Source organism: Diorhabda carinulata, chromosome 4 (assembly GCF_026250575.1).
Source record: "Diorhabda carinulata isolate Delta chromosome 4, icDioCari1.1, whole genome shotgun sequence".
In the NCBI taxonomy this organism is placed as follows: Eukaryota; Metazoa; Arthropoda; class Insecta; order Coleoptera; family Chrysomelidae; genus Diorhabda; species Diorhabda carinulata.
Genome location: NC_079463.1, coordinates 30,384,777 through 30,402,543, shown reverse-complemented (window position 1 = coordinate 30,402,543; position 17,767 = coordinate 30,384,777). Strand labels below are relative to the sequence as shown.

General features: G+C 31.4%; 1 protein-coding gene and 1 long non-coding RNA gene across 3 annotated transcripts; one reads left to right on the top strand and one right to left on the bottom strand.

Annotated features, from left to right (window-relative positions):
* Positions 1-9,129: 9,129 nt before the first annotated feature.
* LOC130893214 (uncharacterized) lies at positions 9,130-13,948 on the top strand. The gene is made up of 4 exons (XM_057799140.1): positions 9,130-9,596; positions 10,044-10,313; positions 10,815-11,137; positions 12,108-13,948. Exons 2-4 carry the CDS (start codon positions 10,051-10,053, stop codon positions 12,302-12,304), a joined length of 783 nt encoding a protein of 260 aa, XP_057655123.1. The 5' UTR covers positions 9,130-9,596; positions 10,044-10,050; the 3' UTR covers positions 12,305-13,948.
* Positions 13,949-14,723: 775 nt separating this feature from the next.
* LOC130893225 (uncharacterized) lies at positions 14,724-16,344 on the bottom strand. Of its 2 annotated transcripts, XR_009059166.1 has the most exons (3): positions 16,245-16,344; positions 15,925-16,193; positions 14,724-14,945 (listed from the first exon to the last, which is right to left on the bottom strand). It is a non-coding gene; the product is annotated as an uncharacterized LOC130893225 (long non-coding RNA). The 2 variants fall into 2 exon arrangements; XR_009059165.1 differs by having other exon boundaries at positions 15,925-16,337.
* Positions 16,345-17,767: the final 1,423 nt, after the last annotated feature.

The window sequence follows — 17,767 nt, the reverse complement described above, 5'->3', positions numbered from 1 at the left end:
CTGTTCGCACATATTTATTTGTTTTATTGTTTAACACATACTTTGATTATTTCCATAATTTATGAATAGAAAAAACCATTTAAAGAATTACGAGATACACCAATAGTAGTTAACAAATAGGTGTCTAAACTTGCGTGCATAGAAATCGGCCCGTTGTAAAATTTTGACTTTAACTATATATTTTTTTAAATTATCCGTTTTGTATGTAATTAAAAGGAGTGTAGTATTATTATTAGTGATGGAAAGTAATAGCAAAGAAACTTTTAACTGGACACCAGAAGATGTTGTAGAATCGTCAACCGCAGTGACTATGAATCTTCTTCCTGAGAATTCTATGGAATGGTATTTAAAGGAATATAATTCTTTTATGGAATGGAGTACTAAAAAATGCATAAACAGCTTCACAGAAAGAGTTACTTTGAAACTAAATCCAAAATGTGGAAGTCTTCAACACTTTGGTCGACTTATTCAAAACTGAAAAGCCCCCTAACGGTAAATACTCGAAACTTATTGCATATTTGAAAAATAAATCAGTTGGCTATAGACCCAAAAAATCTAAAACATTTACCCGTGAAGAAATTAATAAATTTCTGTTGCAAGCTCCAGACGATCATTATCTCATGCATAAGGTATGACAGCAAAAAATTTTAATGAAAGCTTAGATATTATTTGAAACATCTTTCAGGTTGTTATAAAAGAGTTAACAATAGAGCAACAAAGAATTACTACTTTCTCATCAATGCGAATATAGTCATAGTCTCTTAACCTAACCTAACCTAACCTAACCTCTCCTAACATAACCTAGCCTAACCTAACCTTATCTAACCTAACCTGACCCAACCTTACCTAACCATTCTTAAAAGACTTTTTTTAATTATTTTGAACCTAATACCAAAAATGCACTGATTCTTTGGAAAAACAATTTTTTCTATCAATTTTTGGCAAATCGGCAATTTTTGGCAAATGCACGTGCGCTACTCGCACCCTACCAAAAAAACTGTTCAAATTTCAATAAATAATTTACTAATTACTGTGAAAACTGACAACTAACTCATTATTTTAATTAAATAGTATTTTAAGATTAATAAACATTGAAAAATCTAGTAAATCCATTTTTTGGGTGAATATTCTCGTGAAATTCTTGTCTAATGTTAATTTCAATTGAATCTGTGATATCTACATACATATATGCCAAAAGCTTGACTCAAAATTTTTTCTGGTATTTTTCTCTTATTTTCTAATAAACTCTCAACAAAGCCTTCGACTACACTGTTGGATTCCCATCCTCCGTGTTGCTTTATTTGCAGAATATCAACAGCGTCTGAAACAATGTCCTGTGTATCCTTTAACATTAGGTAGACCCAGGTACTGAGCAATCTTTGCGGGTAATTTTCTAAAGGTATTTATACTTTTTGAGAAGGTCAGCAAGACTTTCTGGAATTATAGTAGAAACGTCGGTTAAGCCTTCCTGCAAACTCCCGCAATACCTATTATTTTGACTTGGGAAACAGATTTATTTAATAATAAATTATAAACATATCATACTTTTGCGAATAAAAATATTTCTTCTTCAGCCTCTTTTATAAATCTACATTTTCCTTCGACAAAATCTCCGATGTTTTGCATGGTATATTGCTGACCGTCTCTTCAGCCAAGTAAAAAACATAATGTACTTCTTGACAGCGCAAGGTGAAGACTTGAAGTAGATTATTTTTCCTGTGTAGCAACCATTCCACACTTTCACTAAAACCGATTAAATCGATGGACATTTGACAAAGAATACACATAGCAGAACACTTAGTTTCTCACCACGAGTCGCCACTGATTTCGATTTAATATAACTACAGAAAAATGGGGTATGCGGAGAGTGAGGTTGGAATTCAGTGGAATCTGCTTTTTTTTTCATTGCTCTTCTTAATTTCCCTATAAATTTTCATGTTGAAATCTTGGTCTGTCAGATGGCCACCATAACTTTTCTTATCAAATCTCCTCTCAGCCAACTATAATTATTGCTATCCAATTATAAATATGGAATTATAAATAATACATTATTAAGTTTTCTCGCTGGATACGAATGATTTAAACTCGGGGCGTCTCATAAATCAGCGTTAATTTTTTTTGTTCTGCCTCTGGATGTTCAGCAAATAAATTACTCGGCAGCTTCTTTTCTTAATTTGTTTTCTTTTTGTAATTGCACGGTAGCCGAAACGTTGGTAATAAATTACTCGGTGACGAGTGTATGCTTAGTTTCTTTTCTTTAAAGGTAAGCTGATGCAACCATCGAAAGATATAAAAACGAAAACCAATTATTCTGTAGAATGTTCAAAACCGAATAATGTACAGACTCATTTATTATAAATATAAACAAAAGTTGGAACAGAAATTTATCATAATGTTTTTCAATACTAATACCTTGAAACAATAGATTTAATTTCTAATATTTCGATTTCACTGTCTTTCAACTTCAACATAAAATACCAGATTTGATTTTATGAAAATTGAGGATTCTTATGGCCCAAATTTATGGCCAAATAAATTTAACTTTAACTAATATCGGGCTGACTGCAAACGTTTGGAATAAGCATTTTGATCGATAAAATTAACTAAAATGTGCCAATCATAACTAATGAACAACTAGACGAAGATGTCAAGAAACTAATGATAAATATACAGGGTATCCCACGACGAATTAAAACTATTTGTATGTGACAAAATACTTATAGTTAAATCATGAAAATTTCTACGTTTCGGAAGTCGACTGTAACTTTGTTATTTTAAATGGAACACCCTGTATATTAATAAATTTTTGAAATCTACGTAAAATTTTAGTATTCTTTTGTCTGAAAACTTATCGAAAAATGCATATTTTTTGACTTATTAATTTGTTTGTAAAAAATTTGACCGTTGCAGACCCTTATAAATAATTTTTTTACGAGGATACCCTCAAAGATATAAAAATGGTTTCTGTTCGGTTGCTTTTAGCAAGATAATATGTATTTGAATCTATGTTGAAAAATTTTTCATTTTATACAGGGTGTGTATAAAAAGTGTTCAAAGTTAAACTAAATAAATATCAAATTTCTTTATTTTTTTGAATAGAACCATCCGGTTTTAACCATTTTAATGCATTCAGGGGTAAAAAATAAGGCAAATTCATGTATACTTTCCTATAACTAAACCTTACCGTAATCCAAAAATTAAATGTTTTCTGTAAGATAAAGAAAACAGCAACCGAACAAAAACCATTTTCGAAAAAAGTGTTTAGACAAAAGTATACTAAAATTTTACGTAGATTTCAAAAATGTATTAATATACAGGGTGTTTCATTTAAAATAACAAAGTTACAGGCGACTTTCGGTAGAACCCAAACGTAGAAATTTTCATGATTTTACTGTAATTATTTTGCCATATACAGACAGTTTCAACTCGTCGTGAGACATCCTGTATAGCAAGTAGCATGGAACAATACCAAACTAATTAAAAGAAAAATGAACAACTACCATGAAGAATCCAGAGAACTAGTTCAAAGGAAAAGGAAAGCCAGAAAAACGTAACCGAAAACCAGAATTGCAGGAAATTAATACCAAACAACATCAAGCAGCTAATAAGAAAAGAAATGAACAAAATCTATGTGAACTAACAGATGTTCACTGACTATTCCCTGTGGAAATGTACGCAAAGATTAAACAGACCAATTCATCAGATGACGCCCTTTCGAATGGATGGATCTTGGGCACGCGATGTACAACAAAAGGCAAATTCATTTCCCTTATACGTTGAGGTGAAAGCCCAGAAAAATAAGAGCTTCCTACACCTAAAAAGGTAATGAATATTATTGAAAATAGCGGGCCATTGTGGAACTCAAAAACTGCTGAAATTATTTGAGAAGTTACTCCATCTCACCGTCAAAATCGAGAAAAAGGAAGAACTATTGAAACAACTATCAAAGGTCATTTATAACAGAGAAAAGACAGAAGATTGTATTCAAGCAGTGAAGAAAAATCCTCGTCTTTGGGATTGTACTATAGAAGACTACTATAGAAGAGAATCGCGAATGGATCAGCGTTGAAAAGACGTTCGTCGACGACTTCAATGACGTATTAAGCTAGGTGACGTGGCTTGCCATCGTAGTGTAACAGGGTCCTTAGAAAAGAAAGCGAATATTGAGAGCTACGATTGATTAAAGCAGGGATTCTTCAAGGCAGTGTTTTGGGATCAACGTAACACCCCTGTTACCAAAAAAACTGACTAAACATTTACCAACAACACTGCAATACTACATGTTGGAGAATCGATTAGAGAGGTGGTCAAGAATCTTCCAAATTCAATAAACAGAATAGATATTTCGACTAGGGAAACTCTACCTATATCAATGTTACCTATAAAAAGATAAAAAATCTCCCATTCAAATATTTAAGACTACATCTGAAACTAAAGCGGCAGGAATGTATCAATTATAAAACAAATAAACTTAAGCTCAAATATACTATGTACATGTACCAGTGGAAATAATTATGTCCGCACACATAAAATACCCAATAAGAAGGTCGACCTGCATCTAAATATAAACAACACAAATTTAGTTCTTTCACGTACCAATGCGTCATTACTGTCAATTGTCAAGATTATTAATCATGTGTCTAAATTTGTGTCTCACTTCTAAGATGTTTTTATCGTGAATTCAGGAAACTGCGAAATCGGAACTGGATGGAAATGGATTACATAAAGTAAAGTAGATATTCTTTGTAGTGAATTTAAATGAACCGCGAAAATAAATTAGTTCTGCCACCCACCATCGATGGCACTGGCATCTAACATCCGCCATTTTGATTCCACTGAATAACAACTAAGTTTGCATTTCTTTTTAGGATAGGTTCTGTAGGTCCGCAATACGGATCTATACCGGTAACTCCATATAAAAACAGTCAAAGAATAAATGAAGAAAATTGCTGAAGGTCACGAAGAACGACTTCATAAGCGCATCAACAACGAACTGGAACTTCTGGTAATCAAGACACAGTCCACAGACTAAAACGCACGCAGAAGATTAAGTTAACTGAGAGGAATATCAGTTAATCGTGAGACAAGGTGCATGGTTTCTCTCAAAAAAAAAAAAAAGAAATTAGCACGGGATTGATTCACTAATCTTTTTGATCTTTTCTAAACGAAATCCCAGAATCGTATAGATCTTGAAGCCGCCCCTGTTTAATACATTCAACAATGTTCTGTTAGACAGAACTATACGAAAGCTGATATTCGCCTACACTGTGTTTGTATATATAAATCTTTATTATCGAATTCAACCTTGTCTTTATTTTCACTACACTGTGCAATTTCATTGTCTTCATTCGCCTATGGTCTAAAGAACGTCATATTTCTATTTATTTAAAGGAATTTATGAATTGAATAAACCTCACCTAGCCACGCCACTGCTTATCGCAGACTTTCTAGCACGAATGTTTCGAAGAAATTGTGTACATACGGCTTCGGCCAATAGAAATGCAGGTTTACGATTCGATTTATTTCATTTGTAAACAGTGGAAATAATAAGTCCACGTGGACTGACGGTTTGTTAGATGTTAACCGAATTTTATAGGTGTAGTAAACATTATTTCTCCTTTCTTAATTTGGTATGAGTGCCTTGTGTATTTATGAAATAATGATTGTTTTTCGAATAACTGTCTTCTGCAATTGATATTGCAACTATATGAAATACAAAGGTACAAAATATTAGATAAAATTATATTGGTATTGCTAAGGTCTTTCAAATAAAAGTATTGAATCACAATTTTCTTCATGATTACAAATTTACTGGAAACGTTCACTATTGATGGCTGCCAAACAAAGAATAAACAACGTGGCGTCTTCAAACTTGAATTATATGCTGTATAGTGGTAATACAGTGGTATTTTCAAGCAACTACCGCCATCTCTAGGTCAGACCAGGTACTTCTGGGACCATCTTCGTATAATTTTCTTGGGTTAAGTTTCTTCTAAACTCTTTAATTGACACTTGTGACTGCCTAATAACTTATTTGGCAAATAACTCGAATTATCCGAAGGTTTAATTCATTAGATGGTGAAGAAATGGAGTTTTTGTTTATTTGGTAAATAGCAAGTAATAGAGACGTTATTGGGAGTTCTAAAAGAGTTGTTTTTTTTTTGTTTAACTTTTTCCAACATTGTTGTTCAAACTGTTTTTGATAAAATTCCAAAAGAGACATTCGGTACAGAATCCAGTCGAATTACAATATTCAATCCCATTAGTAAGATAATTTTTTCATTATTACTAAACTAAAAAGGTACTTTATTATGGTAATTTTATCATTATGCGTTCACGACTGCAATACATAAAATAATATCATCGTATTGCAAATTTTAAACGATTCCGAAACGTATACAAGGTTCAGCTAGTGGGCAACTGTCTTACAATTAAAAAACTAATTATCTTAAAATCATTTTGGGTGGAACGATGAACAAATTCCATATTTTATCACTGCAATAAATTCCAGTGTCATCTGCAAAGCTGCCTTTAGTTAAAATACTTAATACATTATTCTATTTTATGTAAATACCATTTTTTTGTTGACATTGTTGAATTTGTTTCTTTATAATTTATTATAATAAGGACGTCTGGTTTCATAATGATGCCGCGCCTCCTCATTTCGCAAATCCTGTTCGTGCATATCTCGATGCTGTATTTCCAGACAGATGGATAAAGATGAAGGAAACATATAAAATAACCATCGAGATTACAGATTTCAATTCTTATGACTAATTCTTAAGGCCGCTTGACATGATGCAATACAACGTACAATGCAATGCAATACGCAATATTTCTTGATCAAAAGCATGCGCAGATGAAATTCATCTGATTGATTCAATCAATATCGTGACATTATCGGATTTGTACCATTTTTATTGCATGCAAGTTGCAATTTAGTTATTAAGCTCAACAGTCAGCCGACTTTCGTAAAACTTAGCTTCGGTATTTTCATTGTTAAACTAGGTACAAAATATTAGATAAAATTATATTGGTAATTGCTAAGGTCTTTCAAATAAAAGTATTGTATCACAATTTTCTTCATGATTACAAATTTACCTGAAACGTTCACTATGGATGGCTGCCAAAAAACGTGGCGTCTTCAACTTGAAACATGCTGTATAGTGGTGATACAGTGGTATTTTCAAGCAACTACTGCCATCTCTAGGTCAGACCATCTACTTCTGGGACCATCTTCGTATAATTTTTTTGGGTTAAGTTTCTTCTAAACTCTTTAATTGACACTTGTGACTGCCTTATAAGTTATTTGGCAAATAACTCGAATTATCCGAAGGTTTAATTCATTAGATGGTGAAGAAATAGAATTTTTGTTTATTTGGTAAATAGCAACGAATAGGGACGTTATTAGGAATTCTAAAATATTCGAATTTTATGTCTACAATACATAAAATTCCTGACAATCGAAAAGAAATAAAAAAAGATAACCTACAATTATCGCAAATATGAGTAGAAGTGCATGTTTATAATATAGAAATTATACGTCCACAATAACTCCTAAGGAGTTTAAAACCATCTGTCATTTGTTGAGCTATTAAATTCCCTTTTATAGCTCGTAAAAATTTATTATTTACGATACTCCAACCAATATAATAAGCTACAAGCTATAGCCATTCAAATTATGATAATGATATACCCGATAACTTATTATGCGGTTTCCATTTTATAATAATTGTCGTACTTTAATTGCCTCTAGTCTAAAAAACTAAAAATAAAATTAGTAAGCTACATGATCGCTATATAAAAACATTCGAAACGTACTGCTTTATCTAATATTTATTGATATTTTAATATTTCTTTGTATAAAGTTGTTTTAAGATCAAATATTATTCGGATCAGGTTTTTCCTTTATAATCCACTATATTGACTGGTGTTTCGTTTCAAAAACGTGCTGGTGGTTTAAGGTTTCATCTGTAGTTATGATTTGACGCAAAAAATCCAACTGATTTTGCTTAAACCGCGTCAATAAGACCTGACAAATATTAAATAACAAATAAGTGAGCAAACCTGGCACCCAACACTCGTAAGTGCTGGCTCCAATCCCTCAGTCGTCCTCGAGGACACGTCAAGAGACGCCGCGTTAAAAGTTGTTGATGCTGATCGCAGAAACGAAGGAGTTAGACAGTGGTTTAGGAAATCATCCGAAAGTCGAACAAATATCCATCGCTAAAGTTGTCAAATTTAATAGACCAAGCTAGCAAAATGAATCCGGAGATACTTTACACCGTATTTCCTGACTGAAATTGTGATCGCGATCTAGGATAAACAAAACTGTGTGCTTTGTGTCCCAAAAATTGAGCTAAAGCCATCAAATTAAGCGTGATTCTGCTCTATAACAATGCACGGCCGTATAGTATACATCCGCACTCAAAATACGTGATTGGGTAGACGTTTCATTAACAACAAAGAGCCTCAAGACGTATCTGAACTCAATGGCGAAGGTTTACAAACTATATGCAAGTTGAAAGTTGTAATAAACTCGAATGTATTTATGTACCGATAATATAGCTGATTAATTTCCTTTTTAGTTTGTTAGATGTTAATTATTTTGTGTTGCTATACAGCTATTAATAATATAAATTAAAAAGTATATAAATATTATCACTTCTCTCTAATTATTTTCTCTGCTAAAAATAATAAGCAACAAAGTATAATTTATAAGAAAGATAAATATTCATTCCGTTTCTTAATCAGCGCACCGTTTGAGAACGGCTGGTTTGCCTAGCACTAAGATTGGAGAGAACCGAAGAGACATTGCCTTGAACTTAGGGATGGGAGTCAGTGACTTTAGATCATTATAATCATTGCCTACTTCAACCCCGATTGCAAGTACATAGTACGCGAATAAGATGAGAGAATAAAAACTATGTAGATACGTGACTACGTTATCATTTGTTTTCATAGCCTGAAGGCTCGATATTAACTATGACGTTCTTCGTTTCAAGTAATTACGTTTTGAAGTAATAAATATATGGACTTCCATTATTATGTCATTTTATTATGAAAATTATTACAGAAATTACGCGAGGATTTATTCCCTAAAATTACTCATATTATTTTTTTTGTTTCTGTTAAATTAAAGTTTGTTGTACTGCCATCTCTGTGTAAGTACTTGAAGCTATGAGAGGTGGCGTGGATGAAGCTTGTCGACGCCATTTTGAATTTCGAAGGTCGTTTGTCGCTTTAAATATTAAAGCTTACCATAACCAACAAAATAAACGAAATTAGGTCTTTCCTTGTTTTCTTTGTTATAAACAAAGTTTTGTAGTGTTTTAGAGACGGAGTGACATAAACAAATAGACTAATTTAAATACATCAACGTTAATTGTCAATCATAGTGAGAAAAATGATATTTGTGTTCGCAGTTATAAATAATAAAAAAGCGACAAATTCTAATTTTGAGTGCGATTTAAATTACGAGCAATGGATTAGTGTTATTGTGTGTGAAAGTTAATCAGTATCAAAGTAGAAAATATTGAACTACGATTTTGTTGTCAACATTAATCAAGAAACTAATTGTATGCTCCTAACATAAGGTAACTATATGTTATAAATACTTCTTTGTGTCTAGAAATTTCAACAACGTATATTTTCGTAAACTCTTCATTAAAATAATAAAACACTCAAAAAATTGTTTAAAAGAATATATACTTTTACGTATTTAAGAAAAAATCAGTACATGAATAAAAAATTTTCAAACAAGATATTTGATTAAACAACAATTCAAATTTTATTAAGTACAGATCTATTTATACTCAATTTATAGTTTTATTCTGTTTGTATCGTCAGGGTTTTAAGTTTGAATAATATATTGCTCTAATTATATTCTCTGAAGATTTTTAAATATTTAGCTACATACTCAGTTAAGGTATCACTAATTTGTCTTATAAGATACATGTATAGCAATTAATGTTAAGCTTGATTTTTAAATATCTCTGTAGATGTGACTCTACACTAAAATTGTTGATATAAATAATTTTTAGTTAAATTATGGCTTTCTCTGACTGTGAAAAAGAACAAGCAAAGAACTTTGTGGATTTCTATATTGATAAAATTGAAAACCAGAGAAATTACTTCAGGTATTATTTATCTGAAGATGTTATATTGGATTGGTTTGGGCAAACAGTGAAAGGTGAAAAAAATGTCAACGCTTTCTTGAACAAAACTATAACTTCTGTAAATCATATACTTTCTGAGACGGTACCAGCTACAAAAATTGGTTCTAGAGAATCACACGTTATCAAGCCTTTAAAGTGAGTAATTATTCTGTAATTAACAATATTATTAGACTTTATTAGCCAACAGTTGACAATATCAGGAGGAAATTAGTTGTAGCTATATTTTAGTTGAAGTTATTTGAAAATCATATTACTAATTTCAACAGTTTAAATGAAACAATTAAGATAAGATCACCAAAGGTTGACATGTTTAGATTTTTAGATTTCTTTTTTTGAAAATCCCGATTTGTTCGAAAACAATAAGTGATGAGGAATCAAAATAATGAGGAATATGCTTCTAAAAGTCTATTAAAAAAATTATTATACTAATATAGTATTTGGAAGTTAGAAATAAGATGGAGTAGGTTTCCCTAGATCAGTTAAAAAGATTTCTGCAACTCACATAACTCTTATTTATTCAGACTGTCAACTGATGCTTTTATCTTATATTATTTCTTCACAGACTTCGTTATTGTAATTTTTTAAATCATATAACAAAATGTATGTATGTTGTAAATTGGGTTGTATTTGTTGAAGGACCCAAAAATCCATACCACTTGGTCTGCTCAGCCCTCCTAGAACAATTCAACCAAGAACTGAAACTAAAACCCCTAAGAAACAACCGATAGCTTCAACTAGCCATTTTAATAACAATAATAATAGAGAGCTTCGAAGTAAGCATTCCAGAGACCATGGACAAGGTGACGGGTATCATAAAGATACAGAAATTCTTTCATCACCAGTGAAAAAATTGAAAACCCTCGATGTAACAGATGTAGTAGTGGAGAATTTAGAAATGTTAGAAAGTGAATCAGATTCGACACAAAGCAGTCAGAAAATTAAATATGTGGTTTCTGAAGGTTAGTAACAAAATTTTTTTCATGTTGTACTATAGACACAAGTGAGTAAATCTAAAAACTTGTCAATTTAGAATCGTTTATGTAGTGCCCAACTTATTAAAAATCGATTTTTAAATTGTCCCTTAAGTGAAGCTAGAAGCGATTCAATTTAGAATAGATTTCGAATCAGTTGATACACAATTTAGGATCACTGTATGCTTGAGTGTGAACCTATTCAGGATGTTGATTTAGCTTGAACAGGATTTGTGTGACTCGCGACTAGATTGTTACTAAAGATTCCAAATTGAGCGACAGGTGAATGATAATTTTGAAAGTGCGCATGTGATTGGTCCATAAACTGATTCGCAACATAAATTCTATGGTCATAGAGAAACAATCTGCAGTTTTATGTTGTCTATGGTTACTTCATATCAATCAGACAATCTAAGAAAAACAAATGATCTACGTCAAAATAGTAGCCGTGGGGTAAACAATTGTTTCTATCGTTATGTACCCGCTTCTTTTGTTTTTTTCGATACTTCGGTAGTTTTGTGTTGTTTTTTGGTGTTAAAAGGACTTCTGTGGAACTAACATTGCAGACATTGAATATTTTTTAGTCCATATAAACAAATTTGATTGCAGTCGTAGGTTAACTCTACATAAAGATGGTTTTTCATTGTACCTTTCAGCTACCACTGGATTGCAGTCTGAAAAGTATTCACTCATATTTCATAAACTTGAATTTACACACAAAACAGACATAAGTGTTTTAAATTTTGTATATTACTTGAAAACTTGCAGATAGAATAAAAAATATTCAGTTTAAGCTACAATGAAATAGATCTTAACATCATAAAACGAAAAAGCATTACAAAACAACTTTCACGTTCGCATTTTGGATGTAGATTAGCTTGCCTAATAAACTTTTTGCAAATAATGTATTATTAAGTGGAAAAGTATTTGTATTTTGATTTTTTAAAACTTTTTCCAGGTTGTGTTGAATTTCATAAACCGAGTTTGAAAAAATATCAAAGTGAAACGAGGTGGCGTAGGCCTTGTAAGTTAAGTATCGCGTATACGTCTACGAACTGTAACGATTATACTATATATTTAATTATATACGAAGGTAATGTTAAGTGTCGTAGGAATTTAATGAAAGATTTCGAAGCAGCAGAATCCGAACGTTAATGGAAGAATACTGGATATAATCTTATTGTGATTATTCTTTATTAACATTGTTGTTATTATTGTTGTTTTTATTTGTATTTTTATAAATAATACGTGATTTTGAACATTAGAAAAGAGTGTTTGACGAGACATTTTAAAGTAAGCCTAAAAATTTTACAGATTATTTCAATTTTTATATGTAAGGTCTATTCCCTTTTCAGGGGGTAGCCTTTCTAATAAGAAAAGGTGTTTATTTTCTATTTATAGAAAAATTTTTGGTATTAATTAATAATTGACCGATTATCTTCAGTAGTAGTGTTTTTCCAAGAAGAAAATGTATAAAATTTTTATAAATTCAATTTTTAATTCTACCGACACGATTTTATCAAAAAAATTTGATTTATTTTGATATCTTTGGGTCTTATCACAGCCCTTTTTACATATTTAATTGTTAGTGTGACCCTATTTTAATTTTTTTCCACATATCCGATAATACATGTAAGATTTGTTCCCTTTTCATTTTTTTCTGCACCCCTCACAATTTTTTTGAATTATACAATATTTTTTTTCTATTCATTCTGTATTAGTCTAAATTCTGTTGATTTTCATCCCAACAGTTTTGTTTGATTTGCAAATTAATATTGAAAAGATTTTATTTTTATACATTCATACATTTCATGGTATTTACAGTCCATCAATATCTACTGGTATCTCAAAGTGTCTTGTATTTTTAGCTGGCTAAAATTTTTCGAGACATCTCACACATATATCTGTAGGAAAAGGCTTGGTTCAAAATCTTCATACTTACCTTGAGCTATTTATTTTTATTTTGCTTTATATCTTCAATCTAATTGAGATTGAAAGAATTTAAATGTGGGGATATTATTATTTCTGTGGTCCTTAAATTTAATCTAGGTAACCATCCCTGGGAGTATGGCAAACGTAAAAAAAATCAGCACCCCTATGCTTTGAGATATCGAAAGTCGAAACTTCAAGAATGAGTATATTCTTGAGTTTTCAATATTATAAATGGAAGTGTATTGAAAAAATCATTTGTGTTTAAACATGATGATTATTCTTGCCTTGAAGAAACCGAATTTGGAATCTTCATTTTGGTGGATGAAGATACCTAGATGTAGTGAGGGTTAGAATTGAGGTTTTTTCACTAAATTTTTTTCCACATTTTTAAGGGTTGACGAGGCCTCTTTAAATTATAATATTAGTTCTGTAAATCACAATAATAAGCATTGAAATTTTCTTAATTGTTTTGAATTGAGACAACTAAGAATCTTCACAAGGACATATATGAGAAGGGTTGAAAAAATAAGGTGAATTTATCAATAACAAAGTAAAAAGTAAAATTTGAAATCAGTCTCCCTCAAAGTATTGATGTTGATTAGCGATGCACTGATGTCGAAACTCATCCAGGTCTGGAAGCATTTCTGGTAGACTTGTTACTAAGTAGTTTTCATCTGCTCTATTTTGGCATTTTCTGTCCTTGACTGATTCTTTTCAATCACCAGTACCACTTTAAATAGTTTTTAAAGTTATTAAATGATCACCATAAATAAATTTCCACATTTCTTAATCTTCTTTTATATTTTCATTTCGCAACAACAGATACTGCAAAAACTGAATTAGCTGATTAACTGGAATAAAGAGAAACTTTTTGTCTCAAAATGGATATAGCCGATATAAAAATTTATACACCGTATTTTTCAATCCTACTGTATTATATCCTATTTTTTAAAATATGAAAGATTATAATTTTCCCAGAGTTATTTCCCATTTAAAATGCTGCCAAAATTCCTCTTTTGGGACATCCTGTATATAAAGTATATATGCGTGTGACAATAAATTGTAAATTGTGATTTATCGTTGTGCCACACATAAACAGGTACATGAAATTTTAAGTATTGTTTATATTTTTTATAATGTAAAGTTTAATAAAAATATATATATTATTTGTTGTTTAATTTCAAATAATACACTATTTAGATCAACACTCAAAATCACACTCTCCGACGCGTTTTCGATCATCAAGCTTTAATCTTCAGAGACTGAAGGTGAACTTCCAACAATGATACGAAACTAACGATAGTACTATCGATATTTTGAATTATGGATGTTTTGTTATGCTATCGTTTACTATCGACCAGTTAACATTGACTGTCAACCTAATCTAGCATTCTACCTCAACCTAACCTAACAACAGACAAATCAGACGTCAAGACTTTTCTTTGTTGCAATTACAAAATTGCAGGGAAACAAAGGTATCCTGCATAGTCACAAATAATGTGTAGTAGTCACTCACCCCAATTTTTTTATGTGATTCCCTTCAAAATGCCCTACTGATGATATAAATGCATGTTGCAATAAGGCAACCCCGTGCCATATAATTTAAACCGAAATAGGGTACTTGCATCGTTTGAGGAAAAAATTGTTTTGGATAGTGTATATACAACTTTCATTATATTTTTTTTCAATTCTTTGATTAATATTTACAGAGAAAAAAAATATTAAAATTTTTGCAGGTAGTTTTCAGTAAGTACTACTTGTTATGAAAGTACTACTACCTTTAACATCCAGACGGCTAGAGCAAATGAAAATATCAAGATTCAGATTTGGCCATATCCAAAGAAGACATCGAACATATTGTGGACTGTCCATAATTCCATGAAAAGAGAAAAAAGAACAATCTTCAGTGTAGTGAACAAAAATCTAATAACTCTAAATCAGATACAAAAAATAATACAATACCTGAAAGATGATAATAGTAATTTATAGTAGAATTAAGTAAAGTTAAGTACTAATAACACTTAGGGGTTGAAGGACAAATAAAAAGAACGACAGCTTGATTCTATTTAGTGAATGTGACGAAAAATTAGATAAATGTACACCCAACCGATAATAAAATAATAAGAAATAAGTGTCAGGAAGTTCTACAAAATATTTTTAAATTTTTCTTAAAAGCTCAATTCAAAATCCTTCAATTATTTTCACTTAAATCTTTTCTTTTCTGACATTATTTCTTACAAGTGCATTAGTTGCATACAGTATTTTTTCGACGTTCATGAAAAAATAATTTTTTACTGATATTTCTAGAGCTGCAGAGTTGAATTATCCAAATAATTTTAGAAAAGAGTGCATTTTCTAGAAATGACGTAATCCAGTACATAATAAATATGTTTGATAATAAAATAAAATTCGCAATTATTTGAATCAAAATCTCACAGAAAAAGGACTAAATATTTCCCTTATTAGAATGTTTACATCTGTACTATAATGACACACTTTTTCCACTAAAAATAGTTCAATAAAGTTGTGTTTATTGCATGAACACAGAAAAAATACTTTTTAAAAAAAGCAAGTACCCTATTGCAAGGAATTATTTTTCAACCAGACAAATTTTTGTAATATCTATTATTGAAATACAAATGAAAAAGTACTTTTCACGATAAAGTTAATATTTTTAGATATATGAATTTTTAAAGGTTCGAAAAATCTCGTATTTAGGTACGTTTGACCCATGAAAAATATAAAAATAAATCAAAATACAAATAATATTTCTTTTTCCAATTCTTCATGCAATAGTTAATAATATTCTTAATAGAGATTTAAAAAAATTTGATTGTTTATACCTGTTTTTTAATTGTTAATTTCGGGTGCTAACAAGTATAGTTGCTTACTTCTTCTGTGGTATCAGCTACAGAACAATGGAAAAAGCGCTGGAAAAGAGGTAGATAGGAACAAAACCAATTATTGGGACAACCTACAGGGACTGAGACAGGCAAAGACTCTTCTGGAAAACTATAACCAGTGAAGATCCTTTGAATGTACCAACCTGAATAAGAATAATCAACGAATACTAACGAGAGTCATATCGGGGCACTGTCATCTCAACAAACACCTGAAGACATTAGATTTAGCAGGTAATTCGGCGTGCAGATTCTGTTATTACTTATTGGTTAGTGATTTGCGTCAGAAATGAGTTTCTTTTGAATGTATCCTAATGAATTTTGACCTAATTGTTGAAAAATAAACTGTCAGCTGATTGTCTGTACACATTAGAGTAGAAAGAATATGCAATGATCGGTTCACTTCGCTTAGTTTCGGAACTCCTGTAAATAACATTCATCATTATACTAGCTGTCATACAACAGTGTGTATTGAGTTGCCTATATATACTGTTTACACTGGTCGATAAAAAAAATTGTGATAAAAATGTGATAAAATGGACCTATAGAAATACGAAAATATGAAAAAAATAATTGTAACATTTCAGGTTTTTATGTTACATTTATAGAACCATATTTATTGGTAAAATATTTAATATTTAATGCACCAACAGTAATCACCCGTCATGGTCGAATAACATCGTCCTTGAAACCGAATTTTTATTGTTCTAATATCTTGGCGGAACTTTTCACCCTGCTCATCACTGACAGCTCATGGAGGAAATGAATTTTCAATGACATCCGAGCACCAAGAGATTTGTACGCGTCTAGAAGTTCATCAACTAACTGTTGGTAGTATGGATCCATATTGTATCCCAAGAATCCCCTCAATACACTAACAATTGCCCCCCATCTCTAAGTTCCTGCCTGATGAGTTTTTTTGCAAATTTGTCATCGCTCAGCAATTTTCTTATTTGTGGCCCAATAAAACAAGACATCACTCAACTCATCATCCTCTTTATCCTATTTATTTCGCGAAACTTGTAGTGCCTTATGGTGAAACACCTCCCCAGCCTATGATTCCAAAACTTAAATGTGTTTCCACTAAACTCTGATAAACTATAATTCTCTTTTTTATATTCATAAACTCCACATTTTTTTTAAATATATAGAATGTTCTTTAATTTTCTTTTTAAGTAGTCCACATGAGTATTCCATCGAAAAGTACGATCTAACATTACGAGGTCTGGCTATTAAACAACGAGACTGGTTACGAAAAAGGCTTTGATTATAAAAATTATTCTACATTCGAATGCTCCCTTTTAATATACTCCCCTTCCATCGTCACACACCTTTCCATACGTTTTTCCATTGATCGAAGCAGTGCTGGAAGTCTTCTTTGGTGAGGGCCTTTAGGAGCTCTGACGTTTTTTGTTTTACCGCTTCCATCGACTCAAATCGGGTCCCTTTTGAAAGTAGATCTTCTATCCTTCCAAGGAAATCTGAGCAGACCCGTTGACGCAAGAGCTTTTGGTCAGGAGTTAGATTTTTTGGTACCAACTTCGCACAGACTTTTGTCATGTGTAATTCCTCGTGTAAAATTTTTCTAACCGTTTTTTAATCGGCGTTTACAGCCTCGGAAATCACTCGGATGCTCATTCAACGATCTACACACACAATTTGGTTGATTTTGGTCACTGTTTCCGGGAGTTGAAACAGTCACAGGGCGTCCTGGACGCTGGTCAACTTCAGTACCCTCTCGACTCTCACTAAAGTGTTTACACCACTCAAAAACACGTGCACGAGA

What these genes read in the sequence shown, in the direction of transcription:
- LOC130893214 (XM_057799140.1), top strand. Translation starts at nt 10,051, where the DNA reads ATGGCTTTCTCTGACTGTGAAAAAGAACAAGCAAAGAACTTTGTGGAT. An exon ending in CACGTTATCAAGCCTTTAAA is followed by an intron (nt 10,314 to 10,814) that starts GTGAGTAATTAT and finishes TATTTGTTGAAG; the next exon opens with GACCCAAAAATCCATACCAC. An exon ending in TAAATATGTGGTTTCTGAAG is followed by an intron (nt 11,138 to 12,107) that starts GTTAGTAACAAA and finishes AACTTTTTCCAG; the next exon opens with GTTGTGTTGAATTTCATAAA.